Source organism: Octodon degus, unplaced genomic scaffold (assembly GCF_000260255.1).
Source record: "Octodon degus isolate 3935 unplaced genomic scaffold, OctDeg1.0 scaffold00059, whole genome shotgun sequence".
Classification (NCBI taxonomy): domain Eukaryota; kingdom Metazoa; phylum Chordata; class Mammalia; order Rodentia; family Octodontidae; genus Octodon; species Octodon degus.
This window is the reverse complement of record NW_004524635.1, coordinates 12,656,962-12,669,944: the sequence shown is the minus strand read 5'-3', so window position 1 is coordinate 12,669,944 and position 12,983 is coordinate 12,656,962. Positions and strand designations below refer to the sequence as shown.

General features: G+C 46.5%; 1 protein-coding gene across 4 annotated transcripts in view; it reads left to right on the top strand.

The window, feature by feature from the left end:
• Positions 1–12,983, top strand: part of Osbpl10 (oxysterol binding protein like 10) — a 314,690-nt gene that overhangs the window by 235,110 nt on the left and 66,597 nt on the right. For all 4 annotated transcript variants that reach the window (XM_004634215.2, XM_004634216.2, XM_023718519.1 and 1 more), the window contains one exon: positions 6,205–6,415. In XM_004634215.2, coding sequence (XP_004634272.1) covers positions 6,205–6,415 — 211 coding nt within the window. The remainder of the gene's footprint in view (positions 1–6,204; positions 6,416–12,983) is intronic.

Below are 12,983 nucleotides of genomic sequence, written 5' to 3'. Positions count from 1 at the left end.
AATCTCTGCCCCCGCTTGTCTCCTATGACAAAGGCCAGCTGTCAGAATGCTGAACTCTGAAATGCCATTAGCCTGTCCTGCTTTCAGGGTGGAAAACCCAGAGGTCATTGCTGAAGTCATTTACTAACGGTGAGCCTCAGGAATGGCCCTGAGAAGTCTACAGCGAGTTGGGTGTGAATCAGAAAGCAGTTAAGCATCTGAGAATGATGAGTGCTTCTCTCCTAACAGTTTGCTGAAAGCAGAATAGAGCTTGTTACCAAATAGCTAAGTGCAGCCTTCCACGAGGCCAGTGAGATTGCTTATGAAGCAGCTACAGCTGGAAAGTGGAAATAAGAGTTTTGAAAGGAAAGCCCTCAAGCATAAAAAGAAAAAAACCTTTAGGCTTCAGGCTTCCTTCCTCTCCCCTCGTTCTGGCTGCCTTGCAGCCTCCTGAGAAGTGACCTTGCCCAAGCAGGCGCCTGTCCCAGAAGGCTGGGAACCCCTACCCCTGCCCCAGGTGCCACACAGAGTCTCAGCACCCCTGTCTCTTAGCCCCAGCTGCGGAGAAGACGGAGGCTGCAAAGGCAGGAGACAGCCCAGCAGATGCAGATAGAACTGCAGCCTGCAGAGGCAGCCCAGGCCCTGGGTGCCAACTTTTCACATAGACTATAGCTTAGAAAACTTCAGCAAGCACCCGGCTGCCCCAGCGTCATATCCACTATGTCCAGGATGCAGCTGAAAATCACCAGTCATCCCAGGTAATGGGAAAATCACAACTACATTGAGAAAAAGATAAATACCAGACGCTGAAACAGAGATGCGTCGAGTGCGAGTTGTGTTGTTAGAGCACAGCCACTCGGAGTTTGCACTGTCCCTGGCTGTCCCCAGGCTAGAGTGGCAGAGCCGAGTGTGGTCTGCAAAGCCTGGAATATTTACTCTCTGGCCCTTTACAGAGGTTTGTTAAGTCACATCCTAAGCTCATTGAATATCTAATGGCCAGGTTTTTTGAGTTCTTTCTTTCTTTCTTTTGTGAGATTCATGGTAGACAGTGTTATATTCCTATTACTGGTTTCTCTAGTCACTCCTTATTTTATTATTTTTGTAGTACTGGGGATTAAACCCAGTGGTGCTGTATGTAGCCCAATACCTTTTTATTTTTATTTTTTATTAAATTTTAAAAATATTTATTTATTTGGTACAGGGTCTCACTATGCATCTCAGACTTGTAGAGATCCTCCTGTCTCAGCCTCCCCAGCACTGAGATTACAGGTATGCACCACCACACCTGGTTTTGTTGCCTGGCATGGTACATCTGGGGTTCTGGGGCCAACACAGCATGTGGTACCAGGGATTGAACCCAAGTCTTTGAGCTTGCCAGGCAGGTACTTAGACTGCCGAGTTGTCTCTCAAGCCCTTTATTTTTATTTTGAGGCAGGGTCTGTCTGAAATGCACAGATTGGTCTCAAACTTGTGATCCTCCTACCTCAGCCGTGTCTTACAGGTGTGTGTACCACCTAGCTTTTTCTTCTGTGTTAAAGACCTCATCTGTTTAGCTGGAAGCATGCTCCCATTGGAGATGGACCCATTTCCTACTGCTTGTCTTGTTCTTTATTGCCACTGTCATTTTCTTCACCCCACTGACAGATGTCGATTTTGAAGATCTGTGTATCTCCTAGGGCTTTTCTTTCTCTGACCACTTTATCAGATTGGAGAGATGTTTGGGACTAGAGTCTGTAGGACTGGCCTATGCAGTGTTTGCAGGGAGCCAGAGGGGTCCAGGACTCTGGCTGTAGGGAACACTTGGCAGGTTGTCATTCCAGGTACATGTTTTGGCCTGAGGAAAACAAGCATAGCCTGGGAAATGCAGGGCAGGTGAAATGTGGGGATGTGAGCAGTTGACAGCAGGTCGCTGGGGCGTGGGCCAGGCCTGCCCCACCACTCAGCAGCATGGTGAAAGTCACTGCAGGAGGGAAGGCCAGTTCTCCAGGTATTAACAATACAGTGGTGTTGCTTATGCTGTGAGGAGAACATCACCTCCACAGGACTGACTTGGCTGACCCCTGGGAAGAGGCCAGAGCAGAGCACGGAGGACTGGAGGTTTCACCTAAAGTGTGAGGATTAGATTAGGAATAGACAAGAGGGAGACAGAGTGGTTCAGGACTGGTGGAAACAACAAAGTAAGATTTCAAAGTGCACAAGCTGCGGACTATCATTGGTTTCTATAAAAGCGTTGACTGCTATCTTAAGAAGTTCCTCCATGAAGCATCAGAAATTTCTGTGGCAGATTCTCCTGGAGTGTTTATCTAGTGCTTATGAGGTTAGTGAAAGAGGACAGTCATATTACGGAGACAGTAAACCCTGTGTGTTGTTTTGGTTCTTGAAGCGAGGCCTCTGCCCTTCGAAGCTTACGTAAGGTCAACTTGAAAAGTGCATGAGTTAGCCACAGATTTACCCTCTGACTAGGCCGAGGGGAATGCCACACCCAAACCATCTTGTCCTTAGCATCGAATTGTTTGATCTACTTCAAAGCAAGACAGATTGAGTTACTGAAGGCGTCAGGGAGCCTGTGGAGACTTTTCCAACCAAGGCAAGCAGTTGGGGTTCCTAAATTTAGGCTTTGGCATCCGTGTTGGTTGGTGATAGATGAATGAATGGACTTGAGTGTTGACATCCAGCTGGCTAGGACTGGCCTTCCCGAGGCCCTGAGACTGGCAACTCACTGTGCAGATGAGTCAGAAGAGTGTACACAGTGAAGCCGTGGACCCATGCTGCCTCCTGCAGTTCTCTTTTAGGAAGATTTAAACTTGTTGAACAAGATGACACTGAGGATTGAGCTTTCATCTTGGGTTCGGGTTCTTTAAGCATTCTGCAGCCACTAATCCTATTAACTTGGGTTCCTGTCATGTGAGTTTGAAATGCGCATGCCATTATTTGCACTGTGGAAGCAGGTGAAGTGTTCCCCCTCCCTCTGAAGTTTGCTTATCTGTGAAGGTGAACTTTGACCTGCCTAGCCTCTCACAGCCTCAGAGCTGGCACTTTCAGGGAGTGTGTCTTTGGCACTTCATGTGGGTCCCGAGTTTTGTTTCAGTGTTACAAGATAGTAACATCCTTAACTGTGGAAGCCAGTGGTAGAAAGAATGGATGTTTGCTTTGGCTTGGTTTTAACCACGATGGGTGGTTAGTGTTGATGTGCCTGGAGGAAGGGCTCTGACCTGGGACTTGCGTAATTAAAGCAAGTGTTCAACATGTTTTAAAGGCTGGCCACTTCAGGTTTGCAGCTGGGCTGGGAGCATGCTCTTTTGTTCCTAGACCTCCGGGCACCTTGAAAGGCAGCAGGAGCTCATTAGGATCTGCTCTGGGTGTTCTGCATGTGCAGGACGTATGAGCAGAGAAACTAGATACAGCACCGAGGCCCACACACCTGTTTTGTTGTGAGGTCACTCAGTGTCTCTGAGTCTAATGCAGCTAACATAAAATGAGGGTCTGTGTGGACTACATCATTGAAAACTAAGAGTTCTGATTCACATTTTATGGAAGAAGGGGCCAAAAGACTAACCTTTAGGAGATGTCTACTCTGTGCCAGGCAAGAAACTTAGTTCATTTTGCCTTTAGTACTCAGTTTACCAAGAAAGAAACTGAAAGCTGTGAGGTGCCTGATTAGCAGTAAGAGTCTGCCAGAGTTGCTCAGGCGGCACCACCAAGACGCTTTCTTGTGGGCTACTCTCGAGGCGTGTAGCACCCAGCTCCCCTCTATGTGCTGTGGATCTCCTACTCATTGCAACCACGGGGCACCCCACTGTCATCTCCAAATGCTGCTTCTAAAAGGCTTCCCTGCCTCTGCCGCCAGCAGCAGGTCCTTAAATACTTTTGATGACAGCTGACGTGTGGATCCATCCTTGAGCCTCTGTTTCAATAGTGTAGGGCATTCCCTACTGAATTTTGTGGTTTTCTTACCTAAAGTTTACCTAATAGTTAACGCTTATGAAATAGGCAAAAACTTAAAGGTGATGTGAATACTTATTGAGCTGTTATGTTCTGGGAACTGTTTTAGGAGCTCTATGACCTTGCTCATCTGCAGAAGACAGTCTGCATGTGTGGAGGACCACCTGAGCGACTGTCCTTGAAAGAAGAGCAACTGTCTCCATTTTGGCTGTGCCTGACCCTGTTTCTGTGTATTGATATGTACAGAGCTGGCTAGGATGTTTCCTTATCCCTTCAGTTGACTTCAAGCAATGCATATTGGTCTAGCTGAGGTGCTCGTGATAAGTCTTTGAAGATGGCACACGTGTTTCTCTGATAATTCCCACTTTAATATGAGTCTGGTTGAGACAGGAAGAACAGCCAGTGCTCCACACTGTGAGCTGGGGTCGAGCCTTGAGATCGAGGCTATGACTTCCTAGGGCTTGAAAGATTACACATCAGAGTTGAAGCACCGGACCCCAAGACATTAGGTACAATCTCAGTTGTGTAATGCAGATTCCTCTCTATATATCCTTCTCTGCATATTGCAGAGGTAAATACAGGCCTCCTACCTAGCCCAGCTCACAGTACTCACCTACTTCCTGCCATTCGCAGTCATTCCTCCTCAATCCACTCCTCCTTCATGACTGAATAAAACCTGGGTTCGGCCCTGGGTCGAGGCCTTTGTTCTGGATAGCCATTACCATGGCTGGACTTAGGACCCTTGGCTCCCCACAACTAGAAATATGCTTTAGTGTCTTGATTCTTGCCGTGGATTGCACTGGATGTGGTAGATTGGAATTAACTTGACAGGATTCCAATAACTTATCCATGGGATTACAAATATAAACTCCCTGGACTGGGCCAGGGAGATGGCTCAGTGGAATAAGTGCTTCCCTGGCAAGCGCAAGGGCCTGAGTTCAATCCCCGGTTCTGCAAACAAACAAACAAACTCCCTGGACCGAGGCTAGGACCAGAAAGGGCTCCTGTCTGGATGAAGGGTGTGCAGAGTAAAGAGAGGGTTCTGCTGACCTTCTGCAAGCCTCTAGTGCTTTTACCGCCATTTTGATGTAAGAGCACTTCGTCTTTGTAAATGGTATGCACTTATTTATTTATTTTAAAGTAGAGTAACTTCACTGAATTGTAGAAATTGGCTGGCATTTTTCAAAAGGAAATACATAGAAGGGGGCAAAGGACAAGCATAGAATGGGTTTTGGGTCCAGATCTAATGGTCTTTGCAGCATTATTGTTCTTCCCAGCCAGTGCTGATTGGATGGTGACATGGATCCTCTGGGGGCAAGAGTCACAAAGCAGGAAATATTACCTCAAATTAAAGACAGCTTTTGTAGAAAGCTTACAGAACAAGGGACCAGAGAACAGGAGTTAGTTCTGCCAGCCAGCTCTGTGACCCTGGGCCATGGCTTCAGCTCCCTCCCCTCTAGACCAAAACAGCTAATTATTTGCCAGACATGGCGCTGAGCATTTGATGAACATGGTCTTGTTTAATGTAGTAAGTTGTAAACATGAGGGGCATGAACTCCACAAGATAAGCACCCAAGTCCTTTTCTTGTTCTCTCAATTCAAAGACACAATGAAGCTGCTGTTAATCTTATGCTAAGTTTATGAATTGAAGCCAAGCCATGGATACAGTTATCTTGGTTTGTCACAGCATAAGCCGTGCAGTGGGGCTGGACCTGCCCTTCCTAGTTTCCTCTTCTTCCTGGCTTCTGTCGTGTTACAGAAAGCTGGATGTGTCGCCTTTAGGGGAAGTGGGATGGTTCATCACTGGGTCCCCCGTGATCCTGCTTGTGCAGATCCTAGCTTGGGGCTTTGCTTCCACTTTTTGCCTTAGAGTGGGACTGCTGAGGGGCAAAAGCTTGAGCCTGGAGGGAAGCGCCGAACCAGCCTCACTCTGAGGGAAAGCCGTGGCCTCCGCTGGACCACCCCATGAAGAATGCCAGGGATTTTGCCAGAACATCTGCATTTAGCATATTGATTTATTTCTGATGATCTGTAACATGATGCATTTAGATGGTCTTTTTCAGTTCTAGCATCCTAACATTCTCTCTGGTCAAAATGCCTTTGGAGGAGTCTGGCCTAGATCAGTTTCCCCTGAGACTGCACAGCTCAGGGAGGGGCCAGTGTGCCCTGTGCACTCTGCCAGCTCTTCCTGGGTGAACCCAGGTACAGACCAGGGGCCGGCTGCCCAGCCTCTTGGCAAGAGCACTTCCGCCCCTTACCTCCCCACTGTTGTCTGTTTTGTAGATGATGAACCAGGTGGAAGGGCAGCAGAAGAACCTCGTACATGCCATCGAGTCCCTGCCGGGCTCCGGGCCCCTTACTGCCTTGGACCAGGACCTGCTGCTCCTGAAAGCTACCTCTGCCGCCACCCTCAGCTGCCTCGGGGAGTGCCTCAGCCTGCTCCAGCAGAGTGTGCACCAAGGGGCGGCCCCCAGTCACAAGCCGGGGCCTTCAGGTGGGATGGTCAGAGTGAATCCTGCCCAGGCTCTGGGGTGTGTGTGTGTGTGTGTGTGTGTGTGTACGCGCACGCGTGCGCATGTGCGTGTCCGTCTGTCCATCTGTCCATTTGTCTTACTGTTCTCCCTTTCCCCTTGTCTTTCCCTAGCTTGTGATATATTTTTGCTTTTACAAATTAGAATATGACATTCTATGAAAATTTTAACACATTTCCACAAATACTGTGAACTGCATTCACATTCAGTCATCATGCCGTGTGTGCCATACCATTTGTGGCCCTTGTTCCCAACATTCTGTTTTTCAGATGAGCCGCCCTCTCTTTCTTCCTTTATTTCCATGGTACACACCTACCACAGCTGACCCAGCATCCACTCTTGGACACACACACACACACACACACACACACACACACACACGGCCTCCTGCGCTCTTTGCCAGAACACCCTTGGGCAGTCTCTTCGTGGCCTGGGCAGGGTTTCTCTGCAACCTCTTCAGGGCCTGGGCAGGGTTTCTTTGCAGCACATACAGGAGCATTTTCAGTTCTTTTTCCAGAAGCAAGAGATGCCTCGGTCCTGTGGAGGAGGGTTTAAGCAATAAGCAGGCAGACATTAGTGAAGACTACATTCAACAGTAAAGGTCAAGATAGTCTGAGCTTAGTCATGTTGTACTTAATTGTAAATTATTATCATTAATAAGACAACAGAAGCTTCATTGAGCTTTGTTGCTTGGGTCACTTCATTAATGAGGAAAGGAGGCAACTTGGGTGTACAAAGCATGCGAGGCTAGGAGCAATGGTCTCCATGTCATGATTTTTTCCAGCACCCTTTGCTCTCTGTTCCATTAAAGAGTGAAAGCAGTGTTGGTTTTTCAAAGGAGGTGGTGTGTACTTTGAGTTTCTTGCTGTCGTACCCACCTTTATTTTTTGAAATAGGGTCTCACTATGTAGTCCACTATGAACTCAGTAATGTAGCCAAGGCTGGCCTAGAACTTACAGTCATCTTCCTGCCTCAGCCTCCCAAGTATGCTGGAGTTATGGGCATGCACTACCGTGCCATATCCTGCCAGATATTGACCTTTACAATATTTTGTCTGAAATCCCTTCAAGGCAGATAGCATCACATGAACCTTTCAGATGAGATATGGAGGCTCAGAGCAGTTAAGTGGCTTACCCAAGGCCATTGGGCTAAGTGGCAAAGCCCAGGTGAGTGGCTCCTCCCACGTGGAAGACTCCTTGCCATGCTTGGAGTTCTTTGTCCCATCCTGAGGCTACCCAGAGGGGTCTGTGTATTCTGAAGTGGGGCTAGGGACAGTGTCTGCTAGTGTCACAATTCTCTCGGGACAGGTATGTATGTATTTTGTTTTCAAATTAACTTCAGGGTCCCATGGCAGCAGACACTTGTAATCTCAGTACTGTGGGGCAATGAAGTAAAAGGATGGTAAGTTTGACCTCATCCCTGGCAAGTGGCCAATTTAGCATGACCCAGTCTTAAGACGAAAAAACTAAAAAAGGAGCCAGTTGTGGAGGTGCATGCCTATAATCTAAGCACTCAGAAGGCTGAGTCAGGTGGGTGGCCACAAGTCTGTGTAGCAAGAGTTTGTCTCAAAACATATGTAAAATAAAAAGGGCTGGTGACGTAGCTCGATGTAAAGGCCTTATCAGTCTCTACTTCTGAGCTGAGGAGATAGCTCGGTGGCATAAGTGCCTGACTGGCAAGCGCAAGGTCCCAAGTTTTTTCGTAAAGGTCCCTACTTTTTTCCCTTTTGGTTTTCACTAGATCTCTGGTGTTCTTAAGGGCCTGAAGGGACAAAGCTCACATTGATGCAAAACCTGAGATGCGGTGACAGGTTGAAATCAAGTTTGATCCCCGATACCACATGCCGTGCTGACCCTGAAAGTAGGTGTGATAGTTCACACCTGTAATCTCAGTGCTGGGTAGGCTGAGACCGGAGCATCACTGTGAGTCGGAGCTGCATAGTGAGACCATATAGCGAAAGAATTAAAAAAAAAAAAAACAAACAAAAAGAAAAACTACTACCACAGAACGGAACTTGGGCTTTAGAAAAATTATAGGAATGGGGTGGAATCTTCTTATATGTCCTTCTGTAAATTGCTTACATAGTAATATCTCTGGCATTTGCATTAACATCATTTTTCTCTACATATAAAGCATATTGTTGTGTTTTAATCATATTGCGGATGTGATGTCATTTTCCTCTTATTTTGTGTGTATATCCTTTAAAACAATAATCTCCTGTGTAGACAGCACAATGGTCAAGATCACCAAATTAACATAAATCCAACCCTATCATAACTCAACCTATAGATCCTGTTACAATTTCCCAGTTTTCTCCCTGATGCCCTTTACAAACAAAAGGAAAAGCCCATGATGCACGATCCAGTATTGGAGAGGATGTGTGTGTATTCAGGTATACCCAGTGCAGGAGCCCAAACCTGCCTCCCTGTCCTCTCCTTTTGTAGCTTGAAAAACAAGCACAGGGAGTGGGGCTGCTCTGGATGTGGGTGGAGCCCCAGCGACTCCCATGGGTCTGGACAGGGATCCCTGGTAGCTAGAGACTTTCCTGTGGTCTCATTTGTAACTTCAGGCTCTGCCACAGAAAGGGTTCTGACTAGCTCAATCTCTTTCACTAGTATATATGAGCTTGAACTATTTTCTTCTAAAATTAATCATTTTTCGAAATTGGCCCTACCTTCAGGGCCAAATTTTCTAGCAAACTACTTTTTTCCCTTTTGGTTTTCACTAGATCTCTGGTGTTCTTAAGGGCCTAAAGGGACAAAGCTCACGTTGATGCAAAACCTGAGATGTGGTGACAGGTTGAAATTGAAACAGATATTTGGGAGGAAGGGAGCCTGAGCAGTGTCCCCAAAGCCATGCCATTTGAGATGTCCCTGCCTTCATGTCCCCCACACATACCCCTGCTTGGCCCATCCTTCTTTTTGGCCATTTTCATCGAGATGTTTGGCTGAAAGGTGGAGATAAGAGAGAGTCCAAAGAACCATGTTGATTCATTAGTTTCATTTTCTTGACCTTTAAAAAAGTTATATTCAGGGCTGGGATATAAACTTAGTGGCACAGCGGCTGTCTGATAAGCATAAGGTCATGAGTTCAATTCCCAATAAAATCCCAGCAGTACATGCCATACAGGACCTGCCCCTGCGCACACTGAGCTGGCCACTGAGACTGGGCATGGTGGTGCATGCCTGTAATCCCAGTGCTGGGGAGGCTAAAAGCAGGAGGATCACTACGAGTCCAAGCTGCCTAGTGAGACCCTGTACCAAATACATGTTTTTTAAAAAAATCAATACCCAGTACAAAAGAAAAAGAGTATATTCCCTATAGCACAATGGCCCAGTGAGTTTTGAAATGCTGTGTGCATGTATTTATGCTACCCGTGGCAATGGAAATAAATGGAATTCTTTCTTGCATTAAGTCATCATAATTGCCTAACAGTTAAAGCAGAATTCTAGGATTTTAAACCAAGTGGGAAAAGAGAGTGTGATGACCCCCTAAATGTTGTCACTAAGTGCTTGTTGGCAAACTCTGGGTTCTCAGGCCAACTGTTATGGTAGCTGCCTGCCGTACATGTTAAGACTATGCCTGCATCTGAGAAGCGCAGGCTGGCTGTGGAGGTAGAATCTCATTACAGTGAAACTTCCTCATGTTCAATGGTAGGGAGGCCCGTGGTACCCACAGCTTACCAAACCCCACAGGCATCGTCCAGCTTGGAAGCTCTTGGCTGACTCTGGCCCTGTGTTACATTTCTGCCCCTTTTCTGCATCAAAAGTGAATTAAGGTGAGGTTGCTGTGCCTTCTGGGAAGATTGTTGGCTTTGGACCCTTTGTCTACAAATGCTTCTCTCTCACGCTCATTTCTTTTCAAGCATACTGAGAAACTACACACTGTGGCTCCCAGACCTGTCTCTGATGTTATCTGTAACATATACCAGGTCTGCAGCGGTTCTGTGTATGGAGAAATTCATAATGAAACTAATAAAGTGATCTTGCTTTTTGGTCAAGGCTCACATTACACAGCTTATTCGGTGTCCCTACTAAATCTGCTTCAGCAGTTTGATGGGGGCTTGTTCTTGGCTCCTGGGGCCTAAGGTGTATGGCTTTCCCAGCCTAGATGTGTGCATTCACTGCCCTGCTCAGGGTGGAAAAAGGTGAGGATGTAGGCTCTGGGCTATAGGTGGGTGACCAATGAGGGTAGAATCTGGAACTTCAGGGTAATTTGGGGGTGCAGTTTTGTGTTACCTGTGATTTCCAGTTGTTTCTTTGATTATAGGCTTCAGTTCGGGGAATAGAATTAAAACACAGAGCAGATCCTTGTAACCAGACAAGCCTAGCACAGAGCCTGGGAAGAGCTGGGCATGAACATGTTCAGCCGCCATACATGGGAAAGGACGCTGGAATTTGAGCTATCAAGGCAAACAGCAAGGCATCCCTGGCACATAGTGTGTGGCCCAGATGCCTTTGAACATAAATGACAGCAAAAGATCAAGAGACACCTAACTGAAGGGAGGACACTTGGAGCAGGTTTTAGAATTCTGTTTTGTTCTTTTGTGAGATTAGTAGGGAGCCTCAGTTATTAAGCCAGTTGTGTTGGTCCTCTTGTGATGAGATTTGGAAGAAAGAATTAAGCCACTTGGCTTTCTGGACATTTGCTTCTCTTCCTCCACTGGCTCCCCTTCTTTCCTGTCTTTTGCACCTCTACTCCGAGCCTTCTTTGCTTTTCCCATCTCTGCCCTTCTTTCCTGTTGCCTGTTGCTTCTGCTGAAAAGTGTTCCCACCACTTAGTCACCTTCCTGTATTTTATGATGAGAAACCCAAGATAGAAATATAATTCCTTCACTGGATAGGATAATAGGAGAAGAGAAAAGCTAGAATGTTTTCGATGGATTAGAAGAACTCTGGCACAAGCTGTGGGTAACCCCGGAGTTCCATAGAGCTGAGCCGAAGCCACAGGCTCAATTCCAGCTTGAGCAATTTAGCAATTTAAGAGACCCTGTCTTGAAACTCAAAGGGCTGAGGATTAACTCAGTGTGAAGGATTTGGATTCAATCCCGAGTACCAAAAACAACGACAGAACAGAAATTCTCTACACAACCTTTTTGAGTGGCAGCTTCATTCTGAAGAAAGCAGCTGAATGCTAATGTCTTGGTTTTCCACTGCAAATATGCCTCATGCTTCCCCAAGTTTATAGATTCCCGTCTTACTGGTGCTATAGTTTGGAAAAGCCTTTGGGTGTACTGAAGCTGCAAGGGGTAGTGGAAGCCCCGTGCTTGGGAGGAGGGGCGTCTCAGGTGCCGTCACCACAGAGGCTCTGGACTGGAACGCTTTTAGCTCATGTGAGGAGTGGAGAAAACATCCCTGCCTTTCTCCATCCTGATGATTGCAGGGAGGAGGGTTGGGGGGGGGCGCCGGCAGGCAGTATGGAAGGCAAGACAGTTCAGATTTCATTTCGCTTGCGACCAGAGCAATTGGCATTAAAAATAATTTTGCATAAAAATGTCCCTGGGTTGGATACACTACACATAGAAACTATGCATGCACACACACAGATATAGCCCCTCCTTTGGTCCCAGTCATTGCACTCTGGTTAACCGGAGCCCTCCAGGGTGTTCAGAATTTGGGATGCTTGTAGACTGTTTTTGCAACTCCATGAGGTGCTTGATGGTTTGGTCGCTGTAGGGGTGGAACACCTGAGACACTGGAAGGTTGCATTCTCAGCCACATGGCTGGTTTCTACTTTAGCCTCTCTTTTCTCTGTCATTTACTCTTGCTCTTGAATGGGAACAGGCTCTCTTGACTAGAGGGCAGCAGAGTGAGCCTGGATTCTCATGGTGGAATTGATGTGGGGTAAAAAATTCTCCTCTGGCTACTCCTGCCCTCATTAGTAAACAGAAAGATAAGCCATAGTGAAACATAACTCTTAAAAAATAGTATTAAAAGAGAAAGTCTCCCTCTCCCGAGGGCTTGAGGGAAGATTAGAAAAATGCTTTTGGTTTAGCAGATTGGTGTTTATGAAAGCATTTCTTGTTATAATGGATGAATGTGTTGGCCCTTAGCTTTGGGCTTCCTGACGTCTGCCATGCTGGGTCATATCTGACAGCGGGTTGTCGTGTAGCCACACTGTAGGCATCTCTTCTGAGCCAAGATTGTCATGGTAGTTCCACTTAGACCATATTTTGGGCTGCCTACTTTTTTTTTTTTTAATAAAACCTAACTTTTAGTTTTCATCATGAATATTTAAAAATCTATTTGAAAAGTTAAAGAAAAATACCTTGATCCGAAATTGGTATTGTTGGGAATTGTTTCTGTCCAGAGTGGGAGATAGAAAAAAATACATGATGTCTGATCTTGATATTACACATACATGCAAAGCTCATAAATGTACAGTCAGAATCTACTCTTGACACATCCCTTAAAACAGACCCCATTGTGTATTGCACTGGCCCCACGTGAAGTAGGGCGCCTCCTACAGTCAGGTACCCGTACTTCATGAGCTCTGAATGTTTAATTTGGAAAATACTTGGCATCATTCTAG